This window comes from Hermetia illucens, chromosome 3 (genome assembly GCF_905115235.1).
Source record: "Hermetia illucens chromosome 3, iHerIll2.2.curated.20191125, whole genome shotgun sequence".
In the NCBI taxonomy this organism is placed as follows: domain Eukaryota; kingdom Metazoa; phylum Arthropoda; class Insecta; order Diptera; family Stratiomyidae; genus Hermetia; species Hermetia illucens.
The window spans coordinates 30,936,706-30,955,478 of NC_051851.1; the positions used below are offsets into that span (position 1 = coordinate 30,936,706).

The following is an 18,773-nucleotide window of genomic DNA, read 5'->3' on the forward strand; positions in this document are numbered from 1 at the left end:
AGGGGATGTCCTATCATGCGTCCTCTTGAACTTGACCCTCGAGAAAGTGATCCGAGATGCTGAGGTAAGTCCACCCAGCTACTTGATTATTTTATTAAGTCCAACCAACTACGGCCTATGCAGATTATGTCGATATCATGGAAAGAACGACCCGAGACGTACAAACTGCCTTCATCCAGATCGAGCAGGCGGCAATTGGAGCGAAATCTTGACTTGCACATCAATGAAGGCTAGACAAAGTATATGATGGGAACGTCAGCACCACAAACAAACCAACCAACAAAACCGCATTGGTCAAACAGGAAGAATAAAGATAGAACTTTAAGATCATTAATAATTTCTACTATCTAGGGTCGAAAATCACAACCGATAACAGCTACGATGATGATCTCGGTGCACAGTTGTTGGCAGCCAACAGACCCTATTTCAGCTTACAAAAATTGTTCCGCTCGAAACGTCTCACCATAGGGTCAAAGCTCTTACTGTACAAGACTATGATCTTGCCAGTCCTCATGTATTCCTCGGAAACTTGGATTCTTAGCAAGAAGAATTGCGAACTCTTGGCCGCGTTCGAGAGAAGAATCGTCCGAAGAATTTTTGGCCCCCTACATGAGGATGGACGATTCCGTAGCCTACACAATGACGAAATCTATGAGCGATACCATGACCGTCCGGTTGTGGATAAAATCCGGCTCAATAGGTTACGGTGGGCGGGTCACCTAATCCGCATGGATGAGGATGATCCAGCCCGCGAAGTCTATAAGGGCAATATCTATGGTAGAAAAAGAAAAAGAAGACGAGGCAGACCCTGCCTGAGATGGAGCAATGGCGTAGGTCAGGACGCCAGACAGCTTTTAGGGTATGGAATTGGTGGACAACGGCGCAAAACCGGGATGTCTGGAGTTCCTTATTAAGGCGTGCCTAGACCGGATACCGGTTGTTGCGCCGTTGATGATGATGATCACGCGATGTGTTGCCCCTACGATTAGTGAAACCGAAATCGTCTAAATTTTTTTTAAAATTAGGTTCTAGCCCAAAATAGAAGGCCAATCTGCCATCAAGTGGTAGTGGAAATAGGATTCGGGGGAAGAGCTATCATTGTTACTTTCAGGAAGCATTTCACATCTGTACCGCCTCATCACATACTCTCATGTCATCCATGTCATCCAATCAACAACTATTTGATCTACTTCTCCCAACAAATGGGATAAGATAATTTTTGCTCTCAGGTATGAACCCACTACATCCGAAAAAACTTATATTTCCTTTATCAATCTATGAAACTGAATTCATTTGAACCATCTGGATAAGAACCAGAAGACAAACGAATAAATGTAAACAACACTTTTTACATGAATCCAATGAAGCATGATTATTTCAATTAACTTTCAACAAATGTTTACATCGCCGATAATCTCAAAATTCGTCTAAGTAGTTTGCTTAGGAAGTCGGAAATATCCTGCAGTCTATACATTCAAGGACCTCCTTCCGATGACTGATGCCTATGGAGTGAGTTGGGTGAAGAGGTTTGACCTAATTTCCAAACTCACGTCCTGAGAACTAAGGCCTAACTTGTGAGGAACAGTTTTAGTATTTCAAAGGGCGGTTGAAATATGAAGATAGTAACTCAATTAGGCCACTATGGATATTAGTTTGGTAATTACGAGCAGATGGCATGGAGTATTTCCTCTAGAGCGGAGTTGAATGGTGGTGAAGGGTAACAAAGAGCTTCCAAAATCTGGGTCAAAATTTCATTATCAATGTGAAATTATAGAGTTGCAGACGTGCTCCATTTGCCGCATGATTAACCACATAATTATTCAAATCTAGTGGAAATGTGGATGCCGATACGAAGTTCCTACCTCAGAGCAAGTGTTACAATTTGGATACATATGCATAAATCCATGTAAGAATTGCGGAACATCCCCATAGAAGCTCAAAATATTTGCATCAAAAGGGACAGAGAAATGAGGTTACCTTTCGGAAAAATATTTCTCGAATTGAAATCGCCAGGTTTTGCTTTCAAGCCCCAGTATATGCGCACATGACACATTTGTAAGTCTAAAAAGGAGTTTTTAGGTCAAGGTACTCAAGGAAATTAATTTGAAACTTTTCTTGGTAAACAGATACCGAGGAGAAAGTATCAACCACATTATACATTCCTCATATGCGTAATTGCGCCCGTATTGCATTTTCAATGGTTAGGGAACCGAACCTCGGTGATCCCGGTGTTTTCCTTTGCATATTCGAACCCTACAAAGCGGAATAGAAAGTTATCAGCTGGATTTCACTCTGGAATCCATTTCAAAGTGAAAACAAATTTTATTATCGCATTAGGCTACACAATCCCAAGATTTGTGGGTACCAGAACTCATTTCTAGCGTAAGCCTGCTCTCCTGAAGAAATACTTTAAGCCCTCGAGACGAGCATAGAATCGAGCAGAACTGAATGGGCTTTGAAATGAGAGCCAAATGAAAATATTGATATCATCTTCAGCAATGGAAAAATCAATTTCCTTTTTCTCTTCTTTCAGGACAATCAATTTCAAGAAGATAAGCACAAAATCCGAGGATACAATGAAGTAATCGATAAACCACCAAAGTACACGAAAACACCCAACCAGAATTCCAGTAAGTACTTAGATTCTAGTTGTTATTTTCCGCTATTGAGGAGCCACTTTGGAACGGATTTCAAGTTGTATCTTCTACATCTCGTCTATTCCTAATTCCTGGATAATAAAATCACTCAAGTAAAATAACATCGATTCGAAAGGAAGTGGGCGAATATGGTCGGCGGGAAATGGACTGAGGGTTTTTAATCCGAGCAGGGAATCGACTGGGTCGTAGTGGTTGGAAATGCGGGAGTTTAATATGACGTGCCTGGCGTCCAAAATGGATTCAACTGACAATTTTCGCCGATTCAATATGAAATCGTGGCAGTGTGAAACCAGGACATTGGTAAATATGGAATTGATTACGTTAAGTGGCAAAATTGTGCAAATTGAGCAGTGGCTGAAAAAATATGAGAATATGTTCCCATAATCTGGGACTGTAATCTAGATTATGTAAAACGGACATAACGTCCTACAAAAAAAAGGATATTAAGTATTCACTTTTAATGCAGAAATTGCTACAAACTTTCAGGTAGTCATGAGTTTTTCGACATTAACAGCCAAAACGTTAAGGACATCAACAGTCTCTTTACCGCCCCTTTGGAACGCCTGCAGCCACTTATTGTAAAACCCTGGGAAACTGAGTGGAAGAAGGGGATGACTGTCAAAATCCCAAAACTGGATACTTGCTTAAATGCAGTAATTGGATGGGTATTTCGAGATTCCAATTAAAATAATCCTGGAATACATTGAAAACATTTCAGTAACTTAACTGACATGGAGATAGACTCTGATTTCTTTTCTGAGTCCTCCTGCACTGACCAGCTTACTGATCTGAACCTTGGCGTAGGCAGGGACGTTGAATTTGGCGGACATCAAAATCGGAATGTTTGGAGTTTCCTACTTAGGCATGCCTAGACCGGACACCGGTTGTTACGTCGTTTATCATGATGATTATCGGTGTACCCTAGGTTTAAATAATCTGGAAAAGCCTGTTTGCTTGAGGACGTAGTTATTTGCAGAGCAAAGTGGCAGCGGATAGATTACCATGTGATGCAATGGAATTTTCTATTCTACAACAATCTATGAATGAGTTATGACACTCATCAATGGAAGGGGAGCTTAGACTCTTCGGTAAATCCTAGTGAGAGCAGAAACACGTTGCACAGAAATCATTAATAATGGCACTGGGGTGGTTTAAGTTCTATGCCCTTTATCGAGATTTACTGCAATCATATTCGTTTATGTTTTCAGTTATTAGGAATGAACCAAAATGATGAGGTGTCGCGAAACTAAGAAAATATTTATTGAATACAAAGTCAAAGCTATTAACATGGTATGCTAGTTCCAAGCCCAGGTAAAGGTGGGGGGTTTGAGGCAACGTACTTTGTACTATCCTCAGTAAAACCAAAATAAAATGCTGAGATTAGGAAGAGATAAATAGACTATAGTTGGAGTTACTCCACTATACTAAATCTTACCTGATCTCTCTTGGTGACAGGTCCCACGACAGGCCGACCAAGAAAATGCATATCATGTCGTTAGAAATAAGATGATCGGATCGAGTCACCAGCCTCGGAAAAATGCTAGGGCGTCCATCTCAATCGGCGGCCCGGTCCAGTCGAGAAATGAGCAAGAGTTCTTGACGCGTGGACGGCATTAGGACGTAAGCAAGTAAGTTCTAACAAAAGCAAAACAAATACGTGTCTGCACGCTAAATGTTAAAACCCTAACTGGAAAGACCGAGGAACTCGCAAGAGCCCTTCGGAAAAGGCACATTGATATCTGCGCTCTGCAAGAAACCCGATGTTCTGGTGACAAAAGCTGCGACATTGAACGCGAACGCGGTAATAGTGGCTGTGAACTGCTCTATTTTGGTAGCCCACACACTCAACATGGTGTTTGCATTGCGCCATCTAAGAGGATTTCCGTGATGCCATTAAAGAAGTCGAACGATGTGATGATCGGCTGATGAAGCTCATCATTATATCAGCTGATCGCACTATTCATTTCTCCACCGCGTACGCATCAAAGACAGGTCGACCTGATGCCGAGAAAGATGCCCTCTGGCCACTTCTCGTTGGAACGACTTATCAAGTGCCTGCTGACGACAACCATTACGAATGTGCAAAAATCGTGGAACCAAATGAAAAACCCGATCCACAAAGCGGCCTATACTACCCTCGGCGTCACCAAGCCGGGTAAGTGCTACATCAACGGAGATACTTGGCTTTGGAATGATGATGTTGAAATGAAGGTCCGTGAAAAGAAACGCCTCTGCCACAAATTTCTCGACGATAAAACACGGGTCAATTGGCAAATTTATAAGAATGCCACCGGGAAGCAAAGAAAGCGACCGCTATTACCCGAGTGGTCCAATATAAAAATCTTTATGATAAAATGGACACTCGGGATGGCGAAAAAGACCTGTATCGACTTGCTAAAAGCCGACATAAACACACACAAGATATTGAACACTTCTGTTGCGTTAATGACAAGAACGGTGCTTTGCTTACCAACCGTCCAGCCGCAACAGAGAGATGGCAAGAGTGTTTCGAGCAGTTTTCAACTGAAGAATTTATTCATCCTCCACTTCCACAATCATTGCCGATATTTGGAGCAGTTCCACCTGTCAACGCAACTCCAGTTAACCCGTTGGGGTGTTCCGTCCCCACGTACTCGAGGAGGGCGATCAGACCCGAGTCTGCAAGGAACTCATCTGAAGTGGCTCTGCCACGAAGCCTCACCGGAGGTTATCTGGTACTATGGGAATCGGGATGGCCCTCTGAGAGCATATGCTCCAGGAGAGTTCCTAGAGGATGTGTTCTCGGCCCGGTTATTTGCGGTTGGCCCCCTAGTGGGAGTTTCATGGTGGTTGTGGTTATGCCTACATCGCGGGCTGAGCTCCTAGGAGCTCAAGCGTGGAGTTGCGCTGTACAACTCGGGTGCCGTACTCCTTAGTTACGGCAGAGGTGTTAGATAGGCCTCGATCCACTGGTATGAATGCTGAGCCTGCACTCAGTATAAACCAGGACCGCTGTGCTTGCATGGCGGGGCTCTGATTGTAGTCCCAAAATCAATCCGTGTCCGAAGAGGACCGTGGGATTAAGCCTTCACGGCAGGTACTCACGTTCAACCCCCAGGACTTTCGTGTCAGCGCAACTGAAGTCGAAGAGGCAATAAACCGAACCAAATCGGGGAAAGCCACACGACCTGACGACATCGCATCTGAGCTCTGGAAAGAGAAGAGCTGGGGCCCAACACTGTGGCTCAGTGAATTCTTTAATCGGGAAGGAAGAACACCATATGACTGGCAAGAAAGTACCAATGTTCCAATATGGAAAAAGAAAGGTAGTCCAACAGAACGTTCAAATTACCGTCCGATCCGGTTACTCTCCCATAACATTAAGATTTTTGAACGCATTCTTAACAACCGTATTCGCGAAATCGTTGAAATACGGATTTGTCAAAAACTGTCGAACTACTAACGCAATACACGCTGCGCGGTTACTCTCACACCGTGAGAAGCATCGCCCTCTTTACATTACATTTTTGAATCTAGGGAAAGCGTTTGACTGTATACCACACGAACTCATCTGGTATGCTTTACGACTACACTTAGTACCAGAAGAACTCGTGCGCTGGGTTCAATTGCTCTACCATGATCTGAAAAGTCAAGTTCGAAGTGCGGCGGGTGTTTCAAAACCGCTTCGTGTCTCTGTTGGTGTTCATCAGGGAAGCACCCTCTCACCACTCGTCTTTGGTCTCGTTATGGACACCATCACACGGGACATCAAACGTCCAGCGCTCTATACAATGCTTTATGCAGATGATGTTTCTCTAGCATCTAATAGCAAAAACGATCTCGAGCAACAACACGATCTTAGATTGAATTTGAATAAAACTGAATTTTTGACGACCGATCCCCATGACATAATCACTGTCAATAGCAGTGATCTGCCCAGAACTGAGCGATTTAAATATCTCGGGTCAACGCTATCAGCCAATGAAGAACTTCGTTATGAAATTGCTTCACGCATTAACGCAACCTGGATGAATTGGCGTTCCACAACTGGTGTTCTTTGTGATCGACGTATCAACAAACGTCTCAAATCTAAAATTTACCGCAATGTCGTCCATTCTGTGGCTCTCTATGGTTTCAAGTGTTCTTTTAAGCAGAAGAGAAATCATTTCGGCCATCAATGCACTCAAATGGAGTAAAGCCGCTGAGCTTGACAGTCTCATCCCACAGTTATTTATTGCTGCACATGCAGTTACTGCAGATTTGCTGCATACATTGGCACGGAAATTTTGGGAATTCGAAACCTTTCCCAGTGAGTAGAGGAAGAGATGATCGTTAAGATTCCGTGCTCCCTGCTTGCGGAAAGATAATAGCTAGTAATCCATGAACACATCAAAGGACATATCGGAAGCTTAATTAGCAAAAAGCACGCTGATTCCCGATCCGGATTCTCATCATTTTGGAAGAGTGCGCGGAATTTAGATATTCGAGGCACCCGCTCTTCATCGATTTCAAGAACGCTTTCGAAAGCGTGAACAGGAAATGTATTTGGTTTCCCTTACGTAGGAAGGGCATTCCGGACAAACTAATAGCTATTATCAAAGCGACATATGTCGCTACAAAATGTCACGTGCTGCACCGACGTAAAATCTCGGAGGATTTTGTGGTCGAAAGCGGAGTCTGTCACCGATATTATTTCTTCATGTTATCCGTAACGTTCTTCATGTTGCCTTGTCCGGAGAACGTGAAAGAATTCAATGGACGACATCTTTACTCAAACACGTCGACTTCACTGATGATACCTGTTTGCTTTCTCACCATTGTCACCGGGTGATGGACCTTGGTGAAATAGCCCTGGGGGTCATCGCATTCTCTCTATCTGCAATAATGGCCAGAGCATCGAAGGCGTTGATCAATTTATATTTCTAGGAAGTGTGGTTTCTGTCGATAGTGGCACTGAACTAGATGTTTCTCAATGCATTAAGAGTGCTAGATCCGATTTCGCTGCCATGTCTAAAACCTGGGAATGTAGTTATCTCAGCACTTATTTCAAGTTAAAACTGTTCTATGCTAATGTTCGTTCTGTATTTCTGTGCGGATGTAGCACACGGAAAGTGATCTCCACCGTTATTCAAAAGTTCCAACCTGCCTGCCTCGTATCATCGGAGTATGCTGGCCAGACGCTATCTCGAATGAACAACTTGGTCGGCACAGAGACTTCGCACTCATACGCAATGTGATCAGAAGCCGGGAGTGGAAGTGAATAAGTCACACATTAAGGAGGGGCGACAATTGCATTGCGGGCTATACCATGCAGTCAAATCCATTTTCCCAAGATGGTCGTCGGGTGGGTCGCCCCAACGGGACTTGGTGCAGAACCACACAGGACGAGTACGAGCGTCTCGGGAAGTCGTGGGAGGAGCTGAAGCACATTTCGGTTAACCGCGATCGATGGCGCATTGATGTGGCCACCAAGACGTGAAGGGCAACTGTTACCGGAAACCTCGGGCAAGGGACCAAAGCCATAAAATCCGACCGATTTCGGAAAGGGAGTATTTCACGCCGTTCACGATCTAGCGCACCTAAGCATTCGGACAACGAATCGGTTAGTCACCGCGAAGTATTTCAGGCCGTCGATGAAAAAGTACATTAATTCTTGGGCCAGAAAGTGCACCGCATGCCAGGGCAAAACATAGGAGGAAAGAGATCGGAGTGTTCCCTCGGTCCACCAAGCGTTTTCACACAATCCACCTAGTCATCATTGGCCCTTTGCGAGACTTACACGGTTTCAGGTGTTGCCTCACAATTATCGATAGGTTTACGCGGTGGCAGTTCAAGTTCTCCCTTTTTCTCAGAATTGAAGCCGCCATCTCGCACCAGTCACAGGAAAACCATAACTGGTTTGCCCGAGGATCTCGAATCCTGCAGGCACCTTATGAGGGCTCTGTCGAAGTCCTCGAGCGACATTATTATAGCCTCAGCGTCGGGGGCACGATCAAACGAATCTGCTTGCCTCGGCTAAAGCCTTTCGCCCAGCAAGAAAACACGACCAGAGCGAGAGATGCGTGATTCGTCCTCTTTGACTTGCGCAGCCGAATTGAGGGAACCGTGCGTCTGGTTCCTCGCTGAAACTCCCCTTGGTTTCAGCTGGGGATGGAGTGTTCTGGCGGAATGGGCAACTTGCGTGTCGAATCTGAATCCAAAAACGATGCCCTTACTAACTTTGACATTGCCACAGCCCTACCTTTTTTTGGGTCTTATCACCAATGATCATTAATCTAAGAAACTTGTTATCACTTTTCACCATTTTCAGTATATTCTGTTTGATGACCAAAAGAACTCTAAAGTATCCAGCTCAAAATGAACAACTGCTCATTGTTATTTTTCCAAAGAAAATTTTAATTCAGCCTCACTCACTAACGGCTATTTTCTCTGCTTATTATCCCAAGATTGATATCCAATATTCCATACCCCTCAGCATATTCGTTACCCAGAAAAGAAATAGAAAAATTTGGTGAAAAATAAAGGATTTTCACTGGAAAATATCATGGTTAAAACATGTTCGGTACATAACATTGTTGACCTCATTTATGTCTCCATATTTCCTCCCTTAGCAAAACCCAAAAAAGCATAAATTCAAATTCAGCATTTTAAATTAATTGAGCCAATTGATTGCGCCGTACTTGTGAATATTAATTATCCCCCCTATCACCATCTTTTATTTATTCCCTACATAACACAAGGATTCCCATCCAAGTCGGCCGAATGTAAGCCACAGCAGCTAACAGCTATCGGAAATCGTTTATTAGACTGGTTCTCGGTCATAATGGCAGATAGTAAGAAGCGACGTCAGCACACTCAAAAGTCGAAAGCCCATTTCCCACCGGCCTGCAAAACGGAAGCCAAATGGATGTTCGGACACCTTGACCTGAACAACGATGGACTCCTCTCACTGCAAGAACTTTATGATCTGGAACACGACCAAAACGAGCGATGCATCAAACCCTTCATCGACACCTGCGACCTGGATCAGGATAACACAATCAACACACGGGAATGGTGTAGGTGTTTCGAAAAGACAGACCGGCCTTGTGCGGCCGTGAGAAGGCGCATTGCCAACGAAGCGATGGGTAAGTCTAATCCTCGTTGTCCTTTGTTTTCGCTGGAGCCCCGTCTTACGGTGTCCTTGCTATAGTGGTCGATGTTTATGTAGATAATTGGATCGGATTGATTTTATTGACCCCATTCATATTTACGACCGTCATTTTTCAGGTGCCTACGCTCCTGATTGCGATACACAAGGATTCTATAAGCCAACACAGTGCCATAATTCCGTTGGCGTCTGTTGGTGCGTCGACAAACACGGCGTGGAGTTCGCAAATACCCGCACCAGAGGCAAACCCAATTGCGGTAAGTGTTATTTGAAACGTTAACAGCTTTACTACCCTGTGCGCGGCCCAGGATGATGTTCGCAACTGGCAAAATGAATTGGTAAATTACTGCAAGGCTGCAGGGTTATTTGGGGACCATTGAGAATTAAACGCGCTAACTACGCTGTGGTCCCATACTTTCGAACTGAGATGGAACACGGATGGTGGCTACTATGTTTGTACCCGATGTGTTCGCCCGTAATTCCCAGCATTTGTGTATGGAAGTCCTTGCGGATGGGACTGTAAATTAGTGGAATAAGCAAAATTGGGTGTTATAGTCACAAGCATTGAAGTAAACAACTTCGATTGACATTTCAGATCCATTTTATTGGAGTAATTCGAATTGTTGCTGTCCAGATATGACGACATTGGGACCAAATCTCCGGTGCAGCATTGCTTGAAGTTCAAACACATTTTCCATGTTCCCGAATAGGAGGAATTATCCTTTGAAGCCTTTTAGCATTTATCTATGAATATGTGTATGCAGTGTGTGTAGTTCAATAAAGTGGAGCTCGTACATATGATTAGAACGCATCTATTACGCTTGAATACAAAAATGCAAATCACACCGGATTCTGGCCTTTGGTAAACGCTAACTTTCGGAGTTGTTTTGATTTCTTTTTCACATATTCAATCTGGAACATCGAATAAAGTTCTCTCCGTCAAACGCAAAGCCGGATTTAGTGAAAATGGGACTCAAAGCGTTTTGAAAAGTGGGTACAGCATAGCATATGTGTTCATAAAGAATTTATGAGTCGAATTTATTGAGAGGTCACTTTGGATACTTCAAAGCGGAACTACATATTCGTTCTGTCCATGTGACCCATTTGCCTTTGGATTCGGATATTGGTTTTTAACTATTTCGATATAAAATGGACGCATTTGTATTTGAGGAAAGCTAACAGCAATTCACTCGATCCATTAGTATTAATGTGCTATCTAAAAGTGCTAGACTCTGTTGTTCCCGGGAAAAGTGTTCGTTGGGTCGTTAGAAGAACATCAAGTGCTATTCCACCCCCACTTCTATTCAATTCCAAAGTGTTATGTCAAAAGCCCCCGGTTAGCAACACTCTGGCTATAAGCAACCTATAAGCATACCCTGGTCCTCCTACATTCGGCATCACTTTTACCAGAGTCATACTTTCAGTGGATGCTTTTTCGCAAGCACACATAACATATTGCTTACAACTGAATTTCCCATAATGGTTGGTTCAACACTCCAATTGGATCAGGGCCTTGAAGTGTGTTAGAGCACTTCAAGACCGTAACGGCACACTACAGGATTACAGTCCCCAAAAGGAGGCAATGTGTCCAGCATTGCGCTCGCCCGAGATATATTACCCTGATTTGACTCAGACACTCATTCGCAGAGGAGTCAACTGGTATTCGCATCTGTCAACACTTCCAAGTATTAAATTGGCAGCTTCAGTTTATTACTTCACAAGTGTCACTCCAGAACTCTCTAAACGACCCTCAACAGCACTGATTGCTTCGTGTGGATATAACTGCAATTGCAACCACTGCTATGTGGCCGACGTAGCCTACAATCCACAGCAGTGGGCCCAGTATGGGCCGATGTAGGACACCCGCGTACTTCTGTGCCTTTCATCGGTGTCAAACCAGAGCATTGGTTCTTGTAAATAGCTACTGATTACAGCAGCGAGCGAGTTCAGTGTTACATTCCAATTGGCCGAAATGAAAGCATTTTTCACGTCCACAGTTATAACACGCGAATTTGTCGGTGCTACCCTCTCCGCAAACTAAATTTTCAGCCAATAATCAGTTCGATGGTATCAATGATTTATCTGGTTTTACGGAACACATACTGGCAATGTCTTTGGACCTCAACAGCCGCATTTTCTTCATAGTGACTAGAAGACATAGAATGCATAGGATTCTGCAGGAGGAGTGCGCAACTTGAGGTTTACCAGCCTTAGGTTGATTCTGCGCTTCCATGGTACATTTAAGGTTTTGGGGTTTAAACATGAGTTCTTGCCCTTATCTTTGGACATGGATTGACTGGAAGACCACAATCAGAACTACGACACGACTGGCATAGCGGTACTGGTTTAGACTGAGTGCAGACTCAGCATTCGTACCAGTGAATTCGAGGCCTATCACTTCTGTCACAACAAAGGGGACGACGGCTGCATTGTACAGGGCAACTCCACACTTGAGTCCACAAAAAGGTCTAAAATCACCGGGCCGAGAGCACACTTTCCAGGAATTCTCCTGAAACATATGCTCTCATAGAGGTTTAATGGTTCCGGTGTGGTTTCGTGGCAGATGAGTCCCTTGCAGCCTCCGGTCTAATGGCCCTCCTCAAGTACGTAGGGACGGTACTCCCCAACGCGGTAAGTGAAAGCAGTCAAACTTTTCCACCAGTCAATTCAGCTCTGTGTACAATACAACACAATTTACATTGGAAGATATCACTAACACAAAACATAGAAGACTAGTGGATGTCCACCACCGCCACTATGGTTATTCGCCCATCATGCTGCAGATGAAGCAGCATTGAGGAACTCTCCCTTCTTCGTGCTAGCAAGGCATTGCTAAAATCAAACGCCCATGTCGTCTGGATTACGGATGTCACAGTATTCTGGGCAGACGCAGAGGCCATGAAACCAGTCCTTAGATCCTGCCCCACACAAAACGCAACCCTAACGGGATGCAAGGTTCCGCGAGAAGAAAAACTCATTCAGACTACCGTACTCCGTCAGGAGGAAGCTCATCTCAAGTCCAAAATCCAGGGCAGAGCCTCCAATGGCAAACACGCTTTTGACGTACGCATATGTGACGCGACCTTTCCCACATTCGTTCCATCTAAGCTGCCATTTATGTTGTGTGATTTTGCGATGACGGCACAGGGGAGGAAACTGTTCTACGGTTATCAACGAGTGGCATTGTTAGCGTGTCTTCCTGTGTGTCATACGATCTCGACTGACGCCTTGCAGATCTTATTGGGTGTTCCTCCTCTTCATCTGGAGGTAGTCCGGCGTGCCACGGCCTACAGAATCAGGATGGCCGTGCCTTTGCTGCAAACTTATTTAGTAAGTGTAGATTAGGTGGAGGGTCTAGGACCGCTTGCGGTCAAAAGGGTGTTAGATGAGAGTATAACATCTAAGTGGCAGCTTCGATGGCATGAATGTGGGAAAGGTCGGGTCACGTATGAGTCGTTAAAAACATGTCTGCCAGAGGAAGTTCCGTCGTGGACTTCGGACTTGAGATAGACTTCCTCCTGACGGGGCATGGTAGCTTGAATGAGTTTCTCTCCAAGCGGAACCTTGCCTTCCTATGTTCTGTGTGGGGCAGACTCAGAATAGCCTACTGTGACATCCGCAATCTAGACACGTGATGAACGGTATCTACGATTTTAGCCAGTGCTAACAGTGGTACACTGAAATGCGCTAATGAGAACGCGCGTGCTGCCTTCCGACGGAGGAAGGAGTTCCTCGACGCTGCTTTACCTGCAGTATAATGGGCGAATGGCTACAGTGGACGTGGTGAACAGCCACCAGTCATGCGTGTTTGGTGTTAGTGTTGTCTTGCGATGTTCTTCGTGTTATATTATATGCAGAGCGGTAGTTAACTGGTGGAAAGGTTTCGTCGCGGTTCTCCGCTTCGAGCTAATTATAGCTAACCCGTGGGGGAATGCCGTCCCCACGTACTCGAGAAGGGTGATCAGACCCGAATCGCAAGAGACTCGTCTGAAGTGGCTTTTGGCAAGAAGTCTCACCAGAGGTTATCTGGTACTATGGGAATCGGGATGGTCCTCTGGGAGCATATGCTCCCATATTCCTGGAGGATGTGTTCTCGTCCCGGTTATTTATGGCTGACCCCCTTGTGGGAGTTTCATTGTGATTGTGGTTATGTTTACATAGCGGGCAGAGCTTCTCGGAGCTCAAGCGTGGAGTTGCGCCATACAATTCGGATGCCGTACCCCTTAGTTGCGGTAGAAGTGTTAGATAGTCCTTGTATCTACTGGTATGAATGATGAGCCTGCACTCCGTATAAACCAGTACCGCGTGCCAGTCATGGCAAAGCTCTGATTGTGGTCTCCAAATCAATCCGTGTCAGAAGAGGACCATAGGATTATGCCTACACGGCAGATACTCACGTTAAACCCCCAGGACTTTCATATCAGCGCAACTGAAGTCGAGGAGGCAATAAAACGAATGAAATCGGGGAAAGCCATAGGACCTGATGACATCGCAGCTAAGCTCAGGAAAGCGAAGAGCAGGGACCCAACGCTGTGGCTCAATGAATGCTAGCAAGGTATAACACCACCTAACTGACAAGAAAGTACCACAGCTCCAATATGGAAAAAGGGAGGTAGTCGAGCAGTATGTTCTAATTACGATCCGATCCGGTTACTTTCCCATACCATGAACTTTATTGAACGCATTCTTGACAACTGGATTCGCGAAATCGTTGAAATAACCGTGAATCAAGCCAGATTTGTCAAGAACTGCGGAACTACTGTCACAATATACGCTGCGTGGTTACTATTGTAGAAACACCGTGAGAAGCATCGCCCTCTTTACATTGCATTTTTGGATCTAGAGAAAGCGTTTGACCGTGTGTCATGCGAACTCATCTGGTATGCCTAGGACAACATTTAGTGCCAGAAGAACTGGTGCGCTGGGTTCAATTGCTCTACCATGATCCGAATAGTAAATTTCGAAGTGTGACGAGTGTATCAAAACCGCTTCGTGTCTCTGTCGGTGTTAATCAAGGAAGTGCCCTCTCACCACTTCTCTTTATTATTGTTATGGACACTGTCATAGGGGACATCCATTGTCTGGCGCCCTATACACTGGTTTATGCAGGTGATGTTTTCCTAGAGTCTAATAGCAAAAATGATCTAGAGCTGCTTTTCCAAGGGATGATCGTCTCTTGCAACACTCCACCTGAGTACATGAATGAAATGAAATAGTTTGAGCTGATTAGAGGAGAAGTAGACTATTAAAGACACATATCTATAATCAATATGCGTTTCGCGATGTTTCTAGTGAACAGGTTTAAGGAAATTAAAACGTAACACCGTCTGCGTCAAAATCAAATATCAAAATTTCGGGAACAACTTGTTCCATTCTTCGATGCATGGGTGTATAAATTTAGATACATATCTGTCGTCCGGTCAGATATTTTAATAGTTTGTTAGTTCGATAGTTTGACAGTCCGGCAGTTCGGAAGTTCGATAATTCAATTCAATAACTCGGTAGCTCGATACTTCAATAATTCGATAGTACGATAATTCGATAGCGTGTTAATTCAATTATTCGACAATTCGATAGTTAGATAGGTTGCTAATGCTCGAAAGTTATGTATGCATAAAATATGCACACCGATAGCCAGTTGCCAGTTGCCAGCAGACAACACTTCAAATTTTTTCTTCAACCTTATCTCAGAGAAGAGTAACTTTCCCATTGGGTACACTATAAATAAGGCGTGAAATTTTCAATTGTTATCGCTAGAGCTGACTATTAAGCCTATATAACTTTTCTTTTCTTCACAAGCAGTTGGAGACATCTTTACCGAAAGATACTGTCGCTATAATCTTTGCCCCACTAAAAATTTCCTTCAACCTTGATTTCTAAATCGAACAGTCTCCTCACATGAAAACAGTAGCCTGATTGTCTCTCAAATCTCCGTCTCCTTCCTCCTCCTCCTCCAACCAAGCTCTTTCAAAAAGTAAGATTTTATTTATCTTTTCCACCAACTTGAATTTTGGATTTTGAAGCATATTGGGGTACTTCAACGCCTTACTAGGAGGCAATATGATCAACCCTTTTCCGGGATTATTGACCCGATTTCATTGAAGTACTTTTTCATAATCGATTTGATTGATATTCGACATATACAATACAGATTTATCTGGCATAATTGAGATTTAAACCGGGACTTCCATTGCAACAGCTTAATACTCTAAGTATCAAGCAATTTGAAATTAAATCATCATCATCATCAACGGCGCAACAACCGGTATCCGGTCTAGACCTGCCTTAACAAGGAACTCCAGATTGTCCGGTTTTGCGCCGAGGCCCACCAATTCGACGTCCCTAAAAGCTGCCTGAAGTCCTGACCTACGCCATCGCTGTAAGCTGAAATAGACTTTGTCAGCAGCTAACAACCATCCGCGGATTTCATCATCATAGCTGTTATCGGTTGTGACTCTGACCCTAGATAGGAGAAATTTTCAACGGTCTCAAAGTTGTGGTCTCCTAACTTTATTGTTTTCATTTGACCACTACGATTCGATGTTGTTGGTTCTTTGGTCTTTGGCGCTGACGTTGCCACCATGTACATCGTTTTGCCTTCATTAATATGCAGTCCGAGGTCTTCCACCACCTGCTCCATCTGGATGAAGATAGACTGTACATCTCGGGTTGCTCTTCCCATAATTTCAATATCGTTAGTATAGGCCAGTAGTTGGATGAACTTAAAGAGGATTGTGTCTCCCGCATTTACATCTGAATTGCGAATTACTTTCTTCAGGGCCAGGTTGAAGAGTGTACGGTTTATCCTGGCTGCACGGTCATAGCAGGCTTTAAAGTCGCTGAAAAGATGATGCAATGGATGTCCATATTCCAACAGTTTTCTATCGCTTCTCGCTCAGAGAAAATCTGTCGTTTGCTGATTTGCCAGGAGTAAAGCCTCCTCGGTATGGGCCAATTGTGTTTTGGACGTATGGGGCTAGCAGGATAACGGAGGATATCTTGTAGATGGTAACGTGATACCTTTATAATTGCTCCCCTGCATCATATCCCCCTTTTTATGTGTGGGACAGATAATGCCTCATTGCTAGTCGTCAGGCATTGATTCGCTGTCCCACACCTTGAGCATAAGTTGATGAACCACTTGGTCGCCTCCATATTTAACCTATTCGGCTGTCATTGCATCAGCTCCTGCGACTTATAGTTTTTAAGTCGGTGGATTGAAGTAGTGGCAGCATTCATCCGTCGTCTTCAGTTGGCAGGACCTCCAGCTCGCCGATATTTTCATCACCACGTGTTCAATTTGGTTGAAAGTGGTCCCGTCTGGAGAGGCCCATGTATGTTTGTGGACCGGTTTCCGCACAAAACACGTACTTCCAACAACCATTTCGGGCGATACAGTTAACTGAATAATCCGCAGTCCGTTGGTATCCCTATGTAAGTTATGGGAGCCAACGTATCGCCTGAATACGGGCTCCTCTCTCAGGTTTTATACTCCATCGTGGATACCAATCTACGTTTCGCCCTGGGACCTATACTACCCTTTTGCCACTTCGAAATTGAATACGTTATTAAAATTAGAGTTATGAGTTTAATGGTATCATAGTATCGGCCTGAATTGAAAGGCCGAGGGATTCAAGTGATGCGTTTGATATCGAAAGTCCTCTGTAAGTGGGATGTTTGGGAAGTATTGGATGTGTACTTCCAGTTTAAGGCACGATAAGGCTGATGGACTTCTCTCTTTTCCTATTCTTGCTTCCTTCCCTAGCGGTGGAATTAATTTCGTTAAATGGCAAGCACTCGAAAGATGATCGCTAGAAAATATAATAACTGAAAAAAATGTTGATCCTTTTGGGAGTCAAAGGCAAAGCATTATGTGATGCCCCACGTAAGCATTTGTCACTTGCCTAGAAAAACAGCAATCTTTCTGAGGTCCAATAATTTCCAGTAATTTTTAGTCCCAACATCCTAAACACATTACAGCTTTCAAACGATATTTTCTGAAACTTCTATTCACGCAAAAGTGCATGAATCCATATTCGTAATCTGAAAATTAGTAATTTCAGTAAAAATCAGTGCCTGACTTTGAATACGTAGTACTGTTACTTGAAAACGATTCGAAAATGTTATCAAACGTGTCCTCCATCCAAACCCATTATCGCTAAAGCTTCACAATATCTGTACATTACCCTCTAAATCCCAGTTGATTCGAGATCAACGTTCTCGCAAATCTGCATTCAGACCTCCAATACAAGAAATCACATTCCCATCCATGACACGTCAACATATCACACCACAGAACTACCAAAAGGATCCTTCTCAATTTTGTTTACGACATCGTCCTCGAACAAGCCTGAAAGTTAAGTAGTTGAACATTCTTCGCCATAAACTAGATTAGGCAATCAGAATGTTTTTATGCTAAACGGGAATGCTACTGATGGCGAAAGCTGGGCCGTATGATTTTAACGCTGATGACAATGTTGAATTTGACGATTCCACGCTATCGTAAAAAACCGTAATCCCCATTAAACCATAATAATCTGTTTTATGAAAAGACGCGCAATCTAGAATCCTGAAGAAAGGTGACGTGAGTACAACAGAAAACCTTCAACAAGACGAATGCCTTGACGAAAGACCAAAAAAGATTTCATCGCGATATGATTAATGAGGAGCGCAGACAAAGTCCTGCGAAAAGATTCCTTCGGTCTTGTTTTCGGTTCAATGCGGGAAAAAATGGGAGATGGAGGACTCTAAACAGAGAATTTATTTACATTTTAATGCGAATTTGCTTCATAGTTGCTTCATGAAGCCAGCGTTAAATGGATATCGGACCTAATCGATGATAACATAAAGCTGTCGTATTATAGTAGATAGAATCTGAGTAATTGAAAAATTGCGTTTTATTTTACTGAAGCTTGCTTTGTTGAATATATCGTAGTTACCTCATTAAAGAAAATTAGTTTGAAAAACAAAAATAGAATATCATAATT

The 18,773-nt window shown here is 43.7% G+C and overlaps 1 protein-coding gene across 1 annotated transcript in view; it reads left to right on the plus strand.

Annotated features, from left to right (window-relative positions):
* The window catches only part of LOC119651092 (proteoglycan Cow), a 247,076-nt gene that overhangs the window by 219,122 nt on the left and 9,181 nt on the right, over positions 1 to 18,773 (plus strand). Inside the window, exons 8-10 of the mRNA XM_038054446.1 lie at positions 2,534 to 2,630; positions 9,377 to 9,763; positions 9,906 to 10,043. Coding sequence (XP_037910374.1) covers positions 2,534 to 2,630; positions 9,377 to 9,763; positions 9,906 to 10,043 — 622 coding nt within the window. The remainder of the gene's footprint in view (positions 1 to 2,533; positions 2,631 to 9,376; positions 9,764 to 9,905; positions 10,044 to 18,773) is intronic.